This window comes from Haliaeetus albicilla, chromosome 13, assembly GCF_947461875.1.
Source record: "Haliaeetus albicilla chromosome 13, bHalAlb1.1, whole genome shotgun sequence".
In the NCBI taxonomy this organism is placed as follows: domain Eukaryota; kingdom Metazoa; phylum Chordata; class Aves; order Accipitriformes; family Accipitridae; genus Haliaeetus; species Haliaeetus albicilla.
In genome coordinates this window covers 21,009,157-21,024,561 of record NC_091495.1, presented here as the reverse complement: position 1 = coordinate 21,024,561, position 15,405 = coordinate 21,009,157, and the positions used below count along the sequence as shown (strand labels likewise).

Below are 15,405 nucleotides of genomic sequence, written 5' to 3'. Positions count from 1 at the left end.
CTCACAGCTGAAAAATGTTTTGTTTCAGGTTAGTTTGTCTTTTTTTCCTTTGCTAGCTGTGTCTTTGAACTTGCCATTTAAATCACAGAGTGATTGCTCACTTTTAAGACAGTTTAACTGCTTTTACAACGTGTTCTGCATTTATGGTTAGTTACAGTGTTTTGAAGATTTAACACACCTCAGATGTGGGAAGGAATAGCAAGTACTCCTCCATTTGCCAGGGTATTTTTAAAAGATTCCAATTATTGATAGCTGTTTCTTTCAGGCTATCAACAAGGTAGGTTTTGGTCATCTTTCCCACTTACAGATGGGGAAAAGGATACACAAGAAGACATCTCAGGTACAAGAAAGCACATGGCCTCCTCCTGAGTTTGGAAGAAGATTTTCCAGGTGAAATACAGCCAGTAGCTGAATACAGAGGTTTGCTCTCAGCAGCAAGTGGTCTGCAATGGAGTGGCATGTTGAAACCTACTAAGGTTATTTTGAGGATTTTTTTTTTTTTCCCCTGCAGCCTCTGGAGGAGGACCCTGCAACACAAAGTGGTGCAGTGACTTACCTAAGTTGACAGTGTGTCAGAAGCAGAATGCAAAAACAGTGACTCCCAGTGATCATTGGGATCAAGAATGATCTACTCAGTGGCATTGTATTTTTTTCTTTCTTTGTGATCTTAGGCTGGCTAAGTCTACGTTGACTCTGATCCCACTGCTGGGGACCCATGAGGTCATCTTTGCCTTTATTACTGACGAGCATGCCAGAGGGATGCTGCGCTTTGTGAAACTTTTTACTGAGCTCTCCTTTGCTTCCTTCCAGGTAGCACTCACACTGTACCCATGCGCATGAGATATTTTTTGACTGCTGTTTGGGGACCTGCTTTCTCTCTCATTCATTGCATGTTCCCTGTTCTTTGTATTTCTCAATTTAGCACTGGATATTACAGGATTATGACAGTGGAAGGGAAAGTATGAGGACTAATTTTTAATAGTCAACTTAGATGTTAGTGTCACTTAATTTATTTTCAGTGTCTTAAATATGCTACAATAAACTGGTATTCCTACCCATGTATGAATATCTACTTCCTATGGGACACCTCAAGGCAATAATGAAATTGTGATTTTCTGTAATTGTATAATGGCATTGCTGAAAGCAAATGTTGTGCTTTCTCCGGTGTTTTTGATACTCCTTGGAAAATCTGTGCTGTGAAAGGTAGCTGTCTACAGCTGTAACTGCATGTGAGGAGGATGTAGGTTTACTGTGATTTTTATTTAGCTGTTGCCTTAGGTAAGGCATTTTCAAAAGAGTCTCATTTTCTAAGGGAATTGTTACTCTTCTAGTTTCCCTGCTCACCCACTCATTTTCTGTTTATCAAGCACAGAGCTGTATTTAAGATCCCTATGAATTGTTCACTTACGAAGAGTTTATAACTTGAAACCAGGTAAGGAAAAAGAAGGGAAAAGGAATCTTTAGAAAAAAATAATAGGTTGAAGAGAACAGTAACTCATTTTTCCTAAGATCATGTGCTTTGAGACATAGTTTGGTCAAACCTATCCTCTGCCATCAGAGCTGCCAGGGACCACAAATTGTCTCCATCTTTCAGTCTTCTATGGGACATGCCAGTGTAGAGCCTCTAGCCCTCTGCATGTTTGTTTGGCAAAGCAAGGAAAGTGCTCTGCTCACTGCTCTTCTTGTTTTTGTTGATTTCAGGGGCTGATGGTTGCAATTCTCTACTGTTTCATCAATAATGAGGTAAGAGAGATGCTAGTTGTTCCAGTTTGCCTTATCAGCATTCACTATAGGAAAAGGAAATGAAAAATGGTCTTGAACTGCTAAACTGTCCTTGCTCAGGACTTTTACTTTTTTTACAGACCCTTCTCTGTACAGCTACACAGGATAAGTCCTCAGACAAATGTTGTTGGAAGGAATTCAGGCAGTATAATTCAGGGCCACTATTTGCAGACATGAAATCTTGCAAGTTGTCTTGCTCACAATTGTATAGTTTGCGCTGCTGGAGCTTTTCCTTTATTAAGAATTATAGCTGCTTTTCTTAATCTGTCTCATAGAGCTGCTTGCTTGTGTTGGTGAATGTCAGAGTAGAGCCCGTTTTACTCTGAGAACCGAGCTCAGCTGGCTGGTGAGGTTGGAGAGTCCTCTTGGCTAATGCCCATTTAGTTCAGTTTCGTTTGGTTTCCCTGTGGCCCAGCTACTTGAAGACATCATTGCTCTCATTCTAACTGAACTTCATGGAGTGGTGAGCTCTCCCACAGGCCCAGAAGAAGTGTAGCCAGGGCTTTGAGTTAATTGATTGCAAGTACCATCTTCTATGGCTTCTGCTGAATCCCAGCCCTGTTGGGGGAAAGAGTATTACTCTGTTTCACTATTGCAGGAATCTTTCATATTACCTTCTAAGTGATTATTATTATTCCTTCAGTCAGCAGCCAGGTTTTCAAAGGAAGCAAACACTATTAATTTGGCAGCCCATTATTAAGTTCAATGCACATCAAAGTGTTTTACACTCATGCTAAATCTACTTTTAAACATGACACAGTAATTCAAGATCACCTATTGAGAGATAGGCCTCATCAAGGAATTGGAATCAATGGAAAAATGTTCTACTTGTGTCATTATGGCCAGGCTGGAGTCAACAGAAAAGCAGCAGGCACCTGAATTAAGCCCTGCAGGAGACTTCACTTTTGTAGCTTGTCGGTAAGATTTTGTTTAAGTGAATGTGTTAATTGTACTACTTAGAAAAGTAAGAGGTGGGTAGCAGCAGGCTTTGCTCAAGCATGAATTAGACAATATTTGTTTCAAATCCCTTGTACAGCTTTACAGGTGTACTTCAATCCTAAAATGCAGCACCCTCTGCTGGTGCATCATGTATTTCTTTTGATTCAATTTGGCCTTTGCTCATACATCCCCTGTGCAGCTGCAGCCGGGCCTCTCATGAGTAATGCCCAATAATTTCCTCCATGTGATACAGGGGCAAAGTTACATCACAGCCTAAACTTTATTACAAACCCTGAAACAGGTAGGCTTGTTTCATTTGAGGGAACTTACTGTGAAGTAGCCTACCTACGTTTCTAAGAGGTCCTTCAAATCTCTTGTTGCTATAGTTCTCTTGCCTTTGTAATGTAATTCGTAAAATCTAACCACGGTGTGCTCAGCTTCACAGAAAGCTGGCAGACAATCTAGGATGAATTATTTTGCTTGTTCAAACTCTCGTTAGAAGAAGGGAGAAGGATTTTGTCAAGCCCAGTCATCGGCATCTATAAAATAAATCCATGTAAAGAGTTTGATTAGGTCAAGTCTCTTCTATTTCTTCCCTAAACTAAATGAGAAACTGTTTTTCTTCTGACAGACTATATGTGCCCAAAGACTATCCTTGTTTGCAATATGGTCTATATTTTTATTTTTGTCTGTGACCCATTGACTCCTTTTCTTTTTTCTTAACCGTACAGAATGAAAGTTTTTTGCAAGTCCTGGTGCCAGATCAAGAGTAGAAATGAAGCTAGAAGTGATATTAATGTCCTTTTCTAGTATCTACTTATGGAAAAACATTAAAATATGTTCATATTTCACCTGAAAGATTTTAGATTTTTTCTGATACTGCTCTGAAGCCAACAGCATGGTCTCATTAGATTGCCTGTTATCACCAATGTTTTTTGCAAAATGAGCTGGGCTTAATATGACCAGTTTATCTGCAGTTATTGATGCTTTCTATAAGAAATATTCTAAACCACAGAGAGGCTGCCTCTTTCCACCAGAATTAGTTTAAGCTGGTTTGGGTTTCATTCTCTGTAGTCTTGCTTCTCGTTTTTGCCTCCTTCCTATCACAATGGAAGTACACGTCACTCCCTTCTACCTTAAAGAATCTGTCTTGACTCCAGAACTCCTGATTTTTTTTTAATTATTGCCCTATCTTCCCTCTTTCCATTCTCTATACAGACTACCGGTTGAATGCCTCCACCAGCTCCATTCCATCCTGTTTCAGACCTATTTTCCTTTCACTATGATTTGTTGAGATGCTTTTTTGCCAAAGTTGAACTTTTTTGTAATCAGATTCCAGATTCATTGCCACATTCTCAACATCCTTGCCCATTAGCTGCATTAAGCCCAATCAGCTGCTCTCTGTGAGAAGCCTTCTCCACCTTTAACCCCCATGACCATCTTTTCCAAGTTCTCATACCTCTTCCCTTTCTCTTTCAAAATACTCTACATAAAAATTTTCCTTCATCCCCTTTCTCATGGGAGTTTTGTTCTTGGTTCCCTTTTCCCTGTATAGCTTATTTCTGGGGCATCTTATCCACACATGGAAGTTACTAGGCTAATTATTTTGCTGAAAGATCTGTAGATCTGCTTGCGTGCTCAAGAGCTGCCTCTTTACAAAATAAATCTTAACCTATTCCCTATTCACAGCCGTCTAGGCAAAAAACTCAGTTCAACATGGACAGCAGAGCTGTTCTTTACCCTTCTCCTAATCTCTGGAGAGAAAACTAATATTCTGTTATTCAGATCCATTCTTATAGTCTTTTGCTCAGGTCTTCTCATTCAGTCTTGCAGGCTATTTGTATCGTAGCTCTAGGATACAGCCTGTCGTGTCCAGCCAGACTGAAGACTCATTTCCTCCCTTTGATTGATTCTGACATACCCATTTCTATTACTCATTGACTTATTCTGTCAGTTAGTAGGTTCATGCTTTCTTTCAGGATCTGCCTGTAAATGTCTACAACTGCTTTTTCCCAGTGCTGCCTATTAAACCAGCTGTTTTCCATGCCCACCAAAGGTAGCAAGTACTGGGGTGGTAACACGGTCAATTCTTCTCCTGCAGACAGTATAGTCCCTGCATCTCACTGTTTCCTTTCTGTCTTTATCGGGCTGTTCTCCCTCATTCTTCTATGCCAAGCTATGCCAGAGATACTGTCTTTTTCTGGTGTCTTTGCGCAGCTTTTGACACAATGACCCACAGTTATCATGGTAAAACAGAAGCTTCTATCTCAGCATCTTTCCTTCTGACCCATTTTGTTGTGATACCGGAGGGACAGATTCTGTTGTTAGAAATGCAGAGATGCAGCTGGTTCCCACCAGGACAGTATTCAGTACGAGGGCTGTAGCCCAGAGCTGACAAGCACTGCTAGAGGTAACCACCAAGGGAAGACAATTGGTTATGTAAGGCTTTGCTCCTTTTTTAGGGCTGCCTCCCAGATTCAGTTTTTCATAATGAACAAGCAGAGAAGACATACAACAGCTGGTTCCCTAGGATGTTTCCCTCAGAGTATGAAGGTTTCAGCAGCCTGGGTATGATGACAAGCCTGCGCTGGAACTGCTATCAACCTATTCAGTCTCTTGGTGGTCAGTACTGGACCCTTAAAAGGAAACAAAAAGGAACTCTCCAGAGAAGGCTCACTTGAGTGACCCATCTATAGTGAATTTACTTCCAGGCTGAAGTACATACCATAATGAATTGATTTCTGTAGCTGCACTCCTGCCTTTTTCTAGAGTAAAAAAGGTTCAATTTTATGTCCTCTGCCTTACGTGTTAAAAGCTAATGGAGGTTCTTACTTCAGTCAAGTGGCAAGAACTTTGTCCATGGAACAGGAAGATCTAAATTCTGTTCTTGTTTAGCAGTTACAAGACCCTGGATAAACTTCCAGATGAGTACAGAGGTTACACAGTGTAACCCAGAACCTGTGACTGGATGAGCATATTTTGTAGCTTTAAAAAAAGCTAGTATCTGGAATGAGATATTGTAATTGCTATTTAAAAAGGGGGGGGGAGGGGGTGGAAGTACAGTCTTTAACGTGCTAAATTGTTGGTTTTTCAATTCTGAATAAATCTTCATTTTTGTATGGAATAAAAAACCTGTAAATATTCAAAGAACAAAAATAATCCAAGACATAACACTATTTAAATCAAAACAGAAGTTAAAACAGAGCCCTTAAGAATACCTATGGTGACAGTATTGAGCAGGAAGCCAGTCTTTTCAGTCATTTCATGGCTGATAAGCAAAATCAAGTTAATTGTTAGTACTGGTAGGGCATAGAGTATGTTCAGTATTGCAGCTGAATACAATTTAGAATAAAATAATGAAGATAAGATTTCCTGGCGCATAAAAGAGCTTTATTTCTACAAGTAAAAGTGAATGCTGTCATTATTTTAAATATGGAATACCCTACAATGGATTAATGAGATGATTGGATAATTTGAAGCAATATTGCAGGTTTAAAGCATTGCCAGCTTTTCTCAGTAGTATGGTATCTTTATTTTTTCCTTGATCTTTTATAATGGAGTCATTTAAAAATCTGATTAGTTCTACATTCATTCCTTTTGTTTCCTTCTTTGATTGTGTTAGGTTCAGATGGAGTTTCGGAAAAGCTGGGAGCGCTGGAGGTTGGAACATCTGTATGTCCAAAGAGACAGCAGTATGAAACCTCTGAAGTGTCCGGCCAACAGCATCAGTAGTGGAGGCACGGTAGGCAGTAGTGTCTACGCTGCCACTTGTCAGGCCACATTCAGCTAAGATTTCTGCAGGTGCATCAGACTGAGAACAATGAACTGTATAATACACCTGAAAACCCTTAAATACCCAAGCAAGTGGCTTAAGTATGCCATTTCCAGCAAGAAACTTAAGCATATGCTGCTCATTGCCTGCAGGCTGTTGGACAAAGGTTTCTAGGGAAAGCAATCTGCTAATGTAATCAACACATCAGAGGAAAAATTGATCATGTCTAAAGTAAGTTAAAAGAGTTTCTTCCTATTCGCACACAAGGCCTCCAGGTGTCTAAAACTTAAGCATAGCATTGATCCAGTCTGAAACCACAGGGTCAATGGCTTATTACTGTTGAGTGGGTGAACTGAGTGATTGACTGATTAAATTACAACGACACAGAATATGATTATTGCCAAAAAATACATTTAGATTTTTATGGGGATAGGGTTAGGTGCTATCACCAGTTCTAGAAAAAAAGAACTTTGTGGGACACAACATGCGTTTTAGGGAAGAATCAGTTTGTAGTAAGAGTTTCCCAAAGCTAAAGTTGAAAATATGCTTACCTGTTTTCTGAGTAGGTGCAGAACAGCATCCCCAGTGTCTGTCAATACGGCAGGCAGTGTGGTGTACATTCCTGACTGCTCTTTTTAAACTTCACTTGAAAATAATAAACCAAACCCAGTATCTGGTAGGGGCCTCTTCTGCTATTAATAGCTGCGTGTTATCTCTGTTGACACGAATGGAAATATCCCCTGAATGCACAGCCAATCCAATTTTATATGGTACTCTGCCTGTCCAGTGAGTGCAGAGGTGTTAACGGGGACAGGATAATGACTTGTGCTTCAAGAGGACATTTTCCTTCTAAGCTATACTCCGCTTCTTCTGGGTGCAAACACGCAGCTGGTCTTAGCAGACTTCACCTACTTGGAAGAGATTCCGTAGTTCACAGTGTGGGCTCACTTTTGGTTTTCCTCCAGCCGTGCTCGTTTTCTCCTGACACGAAACGCCCGCGAGGCGCTGCTCTCGCGGCGGCGGAAGGCCGCTTTGGAGCGGGCTGCGGGTTCAGCACGGCGGACAGCTCCCGCCCCGCCCGGGGTGGGCTGCCTTCCTCCTCCTCCTCCTCCTCCACAGCCTGCCTGCCAGCAGCGGGATTCAAAAAATTCCCGCCCCCCCCGACACTATCCTAAACTCAGCAGGCTTTTGTCTGTTTAAAACTGCGAGGGCTCTTGCAGTGAATGCATCTGCACTGCTATTGATGTTACCCTCCCTGATGTTTAGAAGAGTTGCTGGGGGAAAACAGAGGTACCTTTACAAGCAGGACATGATCCACTGCATCACTTAATAACAGGCTTTGCATATCTTTACTCAGCTGTTATTCGGGCTCCCTTTACAACAAAGAGGCAAGGTGCCTAAGACTAGCTCTGAGAATATCCCTGTCCATAGACTTCTTGTAATAAGTAACTTCCACGGCGTAGCAGATAGACTACTCAGCAGAGAGAAAAAAAACAAGTTTCAAGTCTCTCTTTGCACTTGCATTCACAGCCCCCATTGCCAAGAAAGTGGACTGGATATTCTGGGATGTAATTCAGCATCTTTCCTGCCTGAAGCTAGATTGCTTTGCATGGGATTATTCAATCATTGTATTAGAATCCAAATTGCCAACAGGGTGAATTAGTTTTGCAGTCATCAGGTTAGAATTGAATTAGAGAGGATGGGTTACCGTCTTCTGCTATAATGCTTGTAACTGAACTCCAGGGGGAAGTCAGACATCTTTGTCGAAATCCACCACAGTTCACAGGCTGGCTTATGTATGTTTAGCATGCTGGCTTCTATAGGGGCCATTTCCAGGCCTTCCCTTCCTAACATTGGTTGCAGAGCTGACCTTGGAATGAAGCAAGCACCTCAGGTTCTTCTGTAAATTTAATAACTAGCTTCTGTGTTGTGTGACCATCAATACAATACCCGAGTACTACATGCATATGTTAACTGCTGTCCTGCAATTTAATTAATTAGCTTCCTGTATGTAGACAGTATGCTTGATGTTTCTATTTAACATCTACCCTTAAGTGCTTTGAATAGGAAAAGACTGATAAAGTTAGTCACTAGTAGATGAAAAGGCAGCACAATGACAGATGAAACTAACAGCTGTATGATAATGCACCCTGGAGGGAATAATTTCACTCATGAATATTCACAAGTGGGTGCTAGTTTTCCAGGGCCCTGCTCAGTTGAGTGCAAACCTAGAAAAAAAGTTTTTGCTACTTGCACAGCTGTTAGCAAGAGGATAGTTTTGCTGTGATGCTAGGAAGTTACAGAAGTGTTTTACTCGCTATTATGCTGGAAAAAGTATACATAACAAATGAAAGAGGACAGACATAGGAATAGAGAGTATTTATATGTGTGGTGACAAGCCTGTACTTAGTTGCTGTCACAAGATTCTTTCAACAGTTTGACATGCGAGTTACTAGGCTTTTTTGGCCCCTTCTGGTCACTTAAGAACTGTGGGGCTTTGGCCCCACAAGAATAGCTCCAGCATCAGATGTCAAACTTGCCTTTGTAACTTCAGCCTTGTTAGAATCCAAGACAAAAATAAGATGACAAAGTGGGATCTTAGCCAAGCAGAGGGTTGTGGTGGAATTTTTTTTTCCCCTCTCTGATTAAGCTCTCACTTCTTCAAACCTTTTTAAGTCCCCTCTAAGTACTGAGGGAACAACTCAGTGAAAGTAACTGCCACCAAAGCAGAACTACAGTAACTGTGTATTTCTCAAAATACTTTCAGCCAAGCCTAAACACCAATTTCTCCATCATACTTTATCTACTTCAGTAAAACCTTTTGCAAGCCTTTGTTGTTATTCATGCCATCTCTATTTCAGAATTTATAATGTGCATTTATTTGAGTAGCATGAAATAAGCAAAGCAACACAAAGCACTGGAACAGATGAACGTATGAATTTTTATTTCTTGTGCCTTTCAGCTTCATGCTCACCTACTGTGGTAACTTGTTTCATGAAGCAGTAAATAGAAGAGTCTATAAATTTACCTGAACATAACATAACTAGTTTATAGCAAATGAAAACTTTATTTCCAGCATTGCTGCTATAAAGTTTTAGAATTTCATGGATATTACCTTATATTTAATATTTATTTGCATATATTTCCTTGTTTTAAAAAACACCCACAGACTCTAACCATACAAGTTGTCAGATTATCAACTCCACATAAATGTTACACTTATGTTTATTTTTATCCTTGTGAATAAAGTTTCAACTCACAAAATTCTGTCACTTACTGGTGGTTTTGGGTTTGTGTGGGGGAGGGGCTACAGAAGCTTCTAGAAGCTTCCCTGGCTCCAAGTCAGACCTACCTCTGGCCAAGACCAACCCAGTCAGCGATGGTGGTAGTGTCTATGGGCAGTGGAGAGGGGAGTGGAATGTGAGAGAAACCCCTGTGCAGACAGCAAGGTCAGTGAAGAAGGAGGGGGAGGAGGTGTGCCAGAGGAGGGGATGCCCCTGCAGCCCGTGGTGAGATGGCAGGCTGTCCCCCTGCAGCCCATGGAGGTGAGTGGGGGAGCAGATGCCCACCTGCAGCCCGTGGAGGAGCCCACGCTGGAGCAGGCAGATGCCCCCGAAGATGGCCGTGACTCCATGGGAAAGCCCACACTGGAGCCGCCTGTGCCTGAAGGACTGTGGCCTGCAGAAAGGACCCATGCTGGAGAAGTTTGTGAAGGACTGCAGCCTGTGGGAAGGACCCATGGCAGAGAAGTTCATGGAGAACTGTCTCCTGTGGGAGGGACCCCACACTGGAACAGGGGAAGAGTGAGAAGTCCTGCCCCTGAGGAGGAAGAAGCAGCAGAGACAATGTGTGATGAACTGACCCTGACCCTCACTCCCTGTCCTCCTGTGGGGGAGGTAGAGAAAATCGGGGGGTGGAGTTGAGCCCAGGAAGGAGGGAAGGGTAGGGGAAAGGTGTTTTTTAAGATTTGGTTTTACTTCCCATTATCCTTGGTTTTTATTTGTTCAGTAGCAAATTAAATTAATTTTTTTTTTCCCCAACTTGAGTCTGTTCTCTGCCCATGACCATAATTGGTGAGTAATCTCTCCTTGTCTCAACCCATGAGCATTTCTTTGTATTTTCTCTTCATCCCACCACGGGGGAAGGAGTGAGTGAGCAGCTTCGTGGTGCTTTGTTGCAGGCTGGGCTTAAACCATGACACTGCTGTATTTGAGTGTCACTTGACTACTACTTACTCTCTAATTAGAAGAACACTGTCTAAGAATGGAAAGACTCACAGTTCATGGTTCTCCCAAAGAAACAAAGCTTTATATTTGCAACTTTATCTCCACTACAAAAAGGCCTTTGAACCTGCAGAGGCTATGGTAATCAAAACCAAAATGCAGCATACTACTTGTGTAGAGTCAGAAGGAATCAGTAAGAATAGTGAGAACACTAAGGGGTTTTTACCAGAGGGTGGTGGAATTTGTGCAAATCCAAAAATTCTGTCCTTGGTTTTAAATAGCAGCATTTGGAACTTGGACAAGAGATCAACACTAGAAGCTAAGAGAGCGCTGTGGAGAGCTCCTGAGAGATGCTTAGCAGTGTTAAACATACTACTTGTGCTTTAATCTACTATTCTCTTTCCACTCCAATTAAATTCAATAAAGAACACTTTTTTTTCCCCAACCAATGATGGAACATGGGGTAAGTCAAGCCTGAACACTGTGTGTAACTTAAATTAGAAAAGGCATAAGGAAACAGGATTTGAAAGACAAATTTTTTACTTTTCTTCTCAATTCAGTCCTCATAAGCACAAGCTCTACCAGCTGCTCTTCACTGTGACTTAATGATTTAATGCAATGATCTCTATAGTACAAATACCAATGTATCATACAAGTACACCTGACAGTCTGTGGGATGATGATGAGAAGCATCATCAGCTGTGCTGTGCTAAAAGGACTGTATCGAATGACAGGACAAATCCCCTGCCATCTGAGGGCCTCTTACATTTCCACATCTGCGGCACACTCACCCTAATTTTTTTTCAAAATGACATTTAAAGAAAAACATGTATTAACTGCCAGGAATAATAGTAAGTCTTTTTTGCTTACACTACAGCTGATGAAAACTGTAGTATGAAGCAAACAGGGAACATGCATTAACATCAGATGTTTGTGTTAGAGGAGAGATGTGAGTGTGAACAGAAGCAGCCACCTATTTTAGGTACACTGATAGTGCCTCATGTCTTTTCTTCAGAAAGAGGATTGTAGCCAGTGCTGGCGGTGCTACTAAAGGTGTCATCAAACGCCGGCCTTCCCGTTACCGGTGGCAAAGGCCATCAGGAGCACAAATTCACCCGCTGACACGCCAACAGCTACAGCTGTGAGAAGGCCGTGCCTCTCGGTGCCGCTGCCACAGCAGCGAAACCAGCAGCCGTGCCGTGGGTCTGCTGCCAGCTGCCCGGCCCCGGCCCCGGCCCCGGCCCCGGCCCCGGCCCCCGCCCCCGCCAGGAAACGAGACCTGAGCGCACGCTTTGCTACGGCTTTATTCGGGACCGGACCGCGCCTGGGGAAACCGGGCCAGGAGTAAGGCGCAAGCGGCGTTTTGCATAGAAATACCCCCCTTGTCCTCCTCCTCCTCCCCCAGCCCCGCCTCGGGTCCGTGGTACGAGGGGCGGAGGCAGCGGGGGCCGCCCCAGCAAAGCGGCTGTCCCCGCCAGCCCAGGCGCTCCCTCGGCCGCCGCCGGGCCGGTCGCTACCTCCCGGCGGCGGGCCGGTAATGCAGCTCCCGCTCCAGCTGCTCGGCCGTCAGCGTCCCCGCGATGGCGGCGCACCCGGGGTTGAAGACGGAGTAGGCGCTCAGCTCGCCCCGCCGCTGCTCGGCGGGGCCGCGGGTGCCGGCGTACATCCAGTAGAGCAGGGAGAGCACGAAGTAGGGCAGCCCCAGCTCCACCTCCGCGAACAGCGCCAGCAGCACCGCCCACAGCAGCACCTTCAGCAGCAGCGGACGCGCCCGCACCGGAGCCGCCGCCCCGCCGGGCCGGGCCTGTGGAGGCGGCAGCGAGAGACGTGGCGTCGGGCAGCGACCCGCCGCCACGCGCGCCCGCCCTGCCCGCCTCGGCGCTCACCTGAACGCCGCCGCCCGGGCCCGCCGCGGCGGCCCGCTGTCCCGCGGCGGCCTCTGCAGCCGCGGCCTCTCCCGGCGGCTCCGCGGGGCGCGGCGAGGCGGCGGCGCTGCCGCGGGCGGCGCGGAACTCTGCCAGCCGCCGCTCCACGGCGCCCGACATGGCCGCGCCGCGCCGGGCCGGTGACGGGGCGGTGAAGGGGCGAGGCCGAATAGCGCCCCGCCCCCGGGGCAGAGGTTGCCCGGCAGCGCGCGCGCGCGAGCCGCGCTGCGGGGCGGGGCGGGTCCGAGCGGGTGGCGGGGCCGGGGTGAAAAGCGGAGCGAAGGGGTTGCTGGGCCGGCTAAACCCCAAACCGAGGCTGCTCGCAGAGGCCTAGGCCCCCTCCGCAGGGAGCCACAGGCAGCCACAGCCAGCCACAGCCAGCCAGCTACCCCCCGCCTTTCCTTTTCTCAACTGATAGCAGAGCCAGCCGTTTAGCTCTGGAGAAAAGCTGTAAGCCGCCAAAGGCGTTCCCCTTTTGTTTTGATTTTTTCATATTTGAACCCTAATGACTGATGTTGACACCAAAAGGAAAAGGAGAAGGAGAGAATAAAGCATGGGGTGACCAAAGCCCAGAGAGGGCGAATGAGACGCTAGCAGCCGGGGTGAGGAGCGACACTTGCGTTGAGTGTTCAAGCGGCCATTCTAGAAAAGCGCTGAGCAGCCTGGGAAGGGGCCACATGGAGGAGGAGGGCACCCGCGCTGGGCATGGCCAGCAGGCCCTGCTCTCAGAGGTACAAGAGGAGCCAGCCACTCCTGTCCGTGGAGAAGCACGCGGTGGGCTCCCTCCAACCCAGGCCCCCTCAGCACCAATGTCTGCTAAAACCAGGTTGGGCTGTCCCACCCTCTCTTTAAACAAAAACTCAAAATCGGGAAAACCAGCTGTGTCACCTCATCTTTCAGTTATCAGTGCAGCTAAGAAATAGAAATTTATTTACAGGAGCCGGCTCTTAGCCTTAGGAGTAAAATATTTATCACACTCCAGCAGTAATCGTTAGGGAAGAGACATCTTTTCATCCTGCATTGCTGTTTCCAGTTACTTATAGCTTTCTCAGAAGTGACCTTTAGGGCTGAATATCTCATGCATGTGTCAGCTCAGAAGTGAATATGAGAAGTCTAATAAAAATCAATTTGGGTGTTCTTAAGTTATCTTAATGTGGAAAAAATTGTGGTTTTTCCAGCTAAATCATTTTTCAAATGCCTATTTTATGCTCGGTTACCAAATAACTTTCTTTTAACCTTCCGACTTTGCGGAAAGTGCCACAGTGAACGACATTTTTCTCTTTATTTGTGGAAATTTGATTTTGAAATAACAGTCCAGAATGTTTTAAGATAGCCTGCACAGGACATTATGTTATTTTGATTTTTTTTTCCTTCCTTTTGTTCTACTGTTCATGAAAACAGCTCCTCCAAGAAGTGCTGGGTAATTCCACATGTTATGTTCTGTATGCATCATTAGTCAAACTGATGGTTATACCTGAGCTTAATACCTACCACCTTTGCAAGCCACACCCAGTGATTTACATGCTGTCACATTTTATTCAAAATTTACTGGGTTTAGTATGTATTTGCTATTGTGCATTCAAATAGCTATTTTGTGGCTGTGTCAGGCTACCTATATTGCCGTGTATTGTTAGGAAACAAATAAAAGAGTCCCATGTATCATGCTTTTGAAGCCTAAGTGCACTACAGTAACCTCATCTGTAAATGAGTGTTCCACTGCAGACAAATACCTGAAAAAATTTGTATCCATAAAGTCTTAAATTATTTCAATATATCCTGTTTTTAGACTAACAGCTTCATTGAATAGACACTTAGTTTTGTTTGTTTGTTTAACAAACCATCTGGACAATTTGTTCCCTACCCCAATGCTTGCAAAGGTCCTGGGCAGCTCACCAAGCCCAGTCTTTGGATCCTCGGCCAGTGGTTGGGAGGGCAGAGAGACCTCAGAGAGGTTGAAGAACACTTCTCTGGGACTCTTGAGTTGCTTCATGCCTTTCTTACTATGTATGAGAAAAATCAAACATAGTCTTTTTGTAGGTGTGAGACTATGAGCCCAGTCTTGCTCTCCTTTGCTGCAGCTAAGTAAAATGATTAATCAAAAGTGTTGGGTGCTGTTGGTAGATCTCTAATGCTTCATTCTTGATAAATGAAATTCTCAAACTGCCCATCAACTTTTAGGAGGCAGCATTAAGATCACTTTAAATGCTTGTGATTTTTTTAACTTGGTTTCATGGAAAATCATAATTGTCATGTCTGTAATACAAAGAAGTCCACATGCATATTTCTCTCTTCCAAGAAGAAAACCTGTTGTTCTTTATATATTTCCACTTCAGTAATTTTGAAACCTTCTCCCTTATCCCAGTTATAAACTTTTCATTATATTTTAATATTTATGATACAGAAGTATCTTTGCATTCTGCTCTCAGCTAGTTATCACTGGCTTAAGGGACTACTTTTTCAGTAATCGGGAACTTCCAAACCATTAATAAGCTTGGCTATGGCACTCCATCAGCAAGAGAACTGAAGGAGATAGAGTAGCTGCTGAAAGAACTGGCAAAACTGTCAAAGCCGTGTCCAAAGTGCAGTCGATTTTTTACTTTTGGGAGTGGCTGCAGAGTTTTTCTTAGTTAATTTTCAAGTGCCTCTGCTCTTTCTTGCTATTTAAGGAAGCAAGAGAACTGAAAATTAATTTGGGGAAATATTTTTGCATGACAGAAGGAGTTAGAACTATTTGTGGCAAAATACCAACCCAACTCAGTTAAGC

The 15,405-nt window shown here is 44.2% G+C and overlaps 2 protein-coding genes across 2 annotated transcripts in view; one reads left to right on the top strand and one right to left on the bottom strand.

Moving 5' to 3' along the window:
* Positions 1–9,757, top strand: part of GLP1R (glucagon like peptide 1 receptor) — an 85,416-nt gene extending 75,659 nt beyond the window's left edge. The window contains exons 11-14 of the mRNA XM_069800373.1: positions 672–810; positions 1,702–1,743; positions 5,184–5,343; positions 6,344–9,757. Coding sequence (XP_069656474.1) covers positions 672–810; positions 1,702–1,743; positions 5,184–5,343; positions 6,344–6,453 — 451 coding nt within the window. The 3' untranslated portion in view covers positions 6,454–9,757. The remainder of the gene's footprint in view (positions 1–671; positions 811–1,701; positions 1,744–5,183; positions 5,344–6,343) is intronic.
* Positions 9,758–12,002: 2,245 nt separating this feature from the next.
* Positions 12,003–12,786, bottom strand: SAYSD1 (SAYSVFN motif domain containing 1). Its single transcript, XM_069800372.1, has 2 exons — positions 12,603–12,786; positions 12,003–12,520 (listed from the first exon to the last, which is right to left on the bottom strand). Exons 1-2 carry the CDS (start codon positions 12,759–12,761, stop codon positions 12,230–12,232), a joined length of 450 nt encoding a protein of 149 aa, XP_069656473.1. The 5' UTR covers positions 12,762–12,786; the 3' UTR covers positions 12,003–12,229.
* Positions 12,787–15,405: the final 2,619 nt, after the last annotated feature.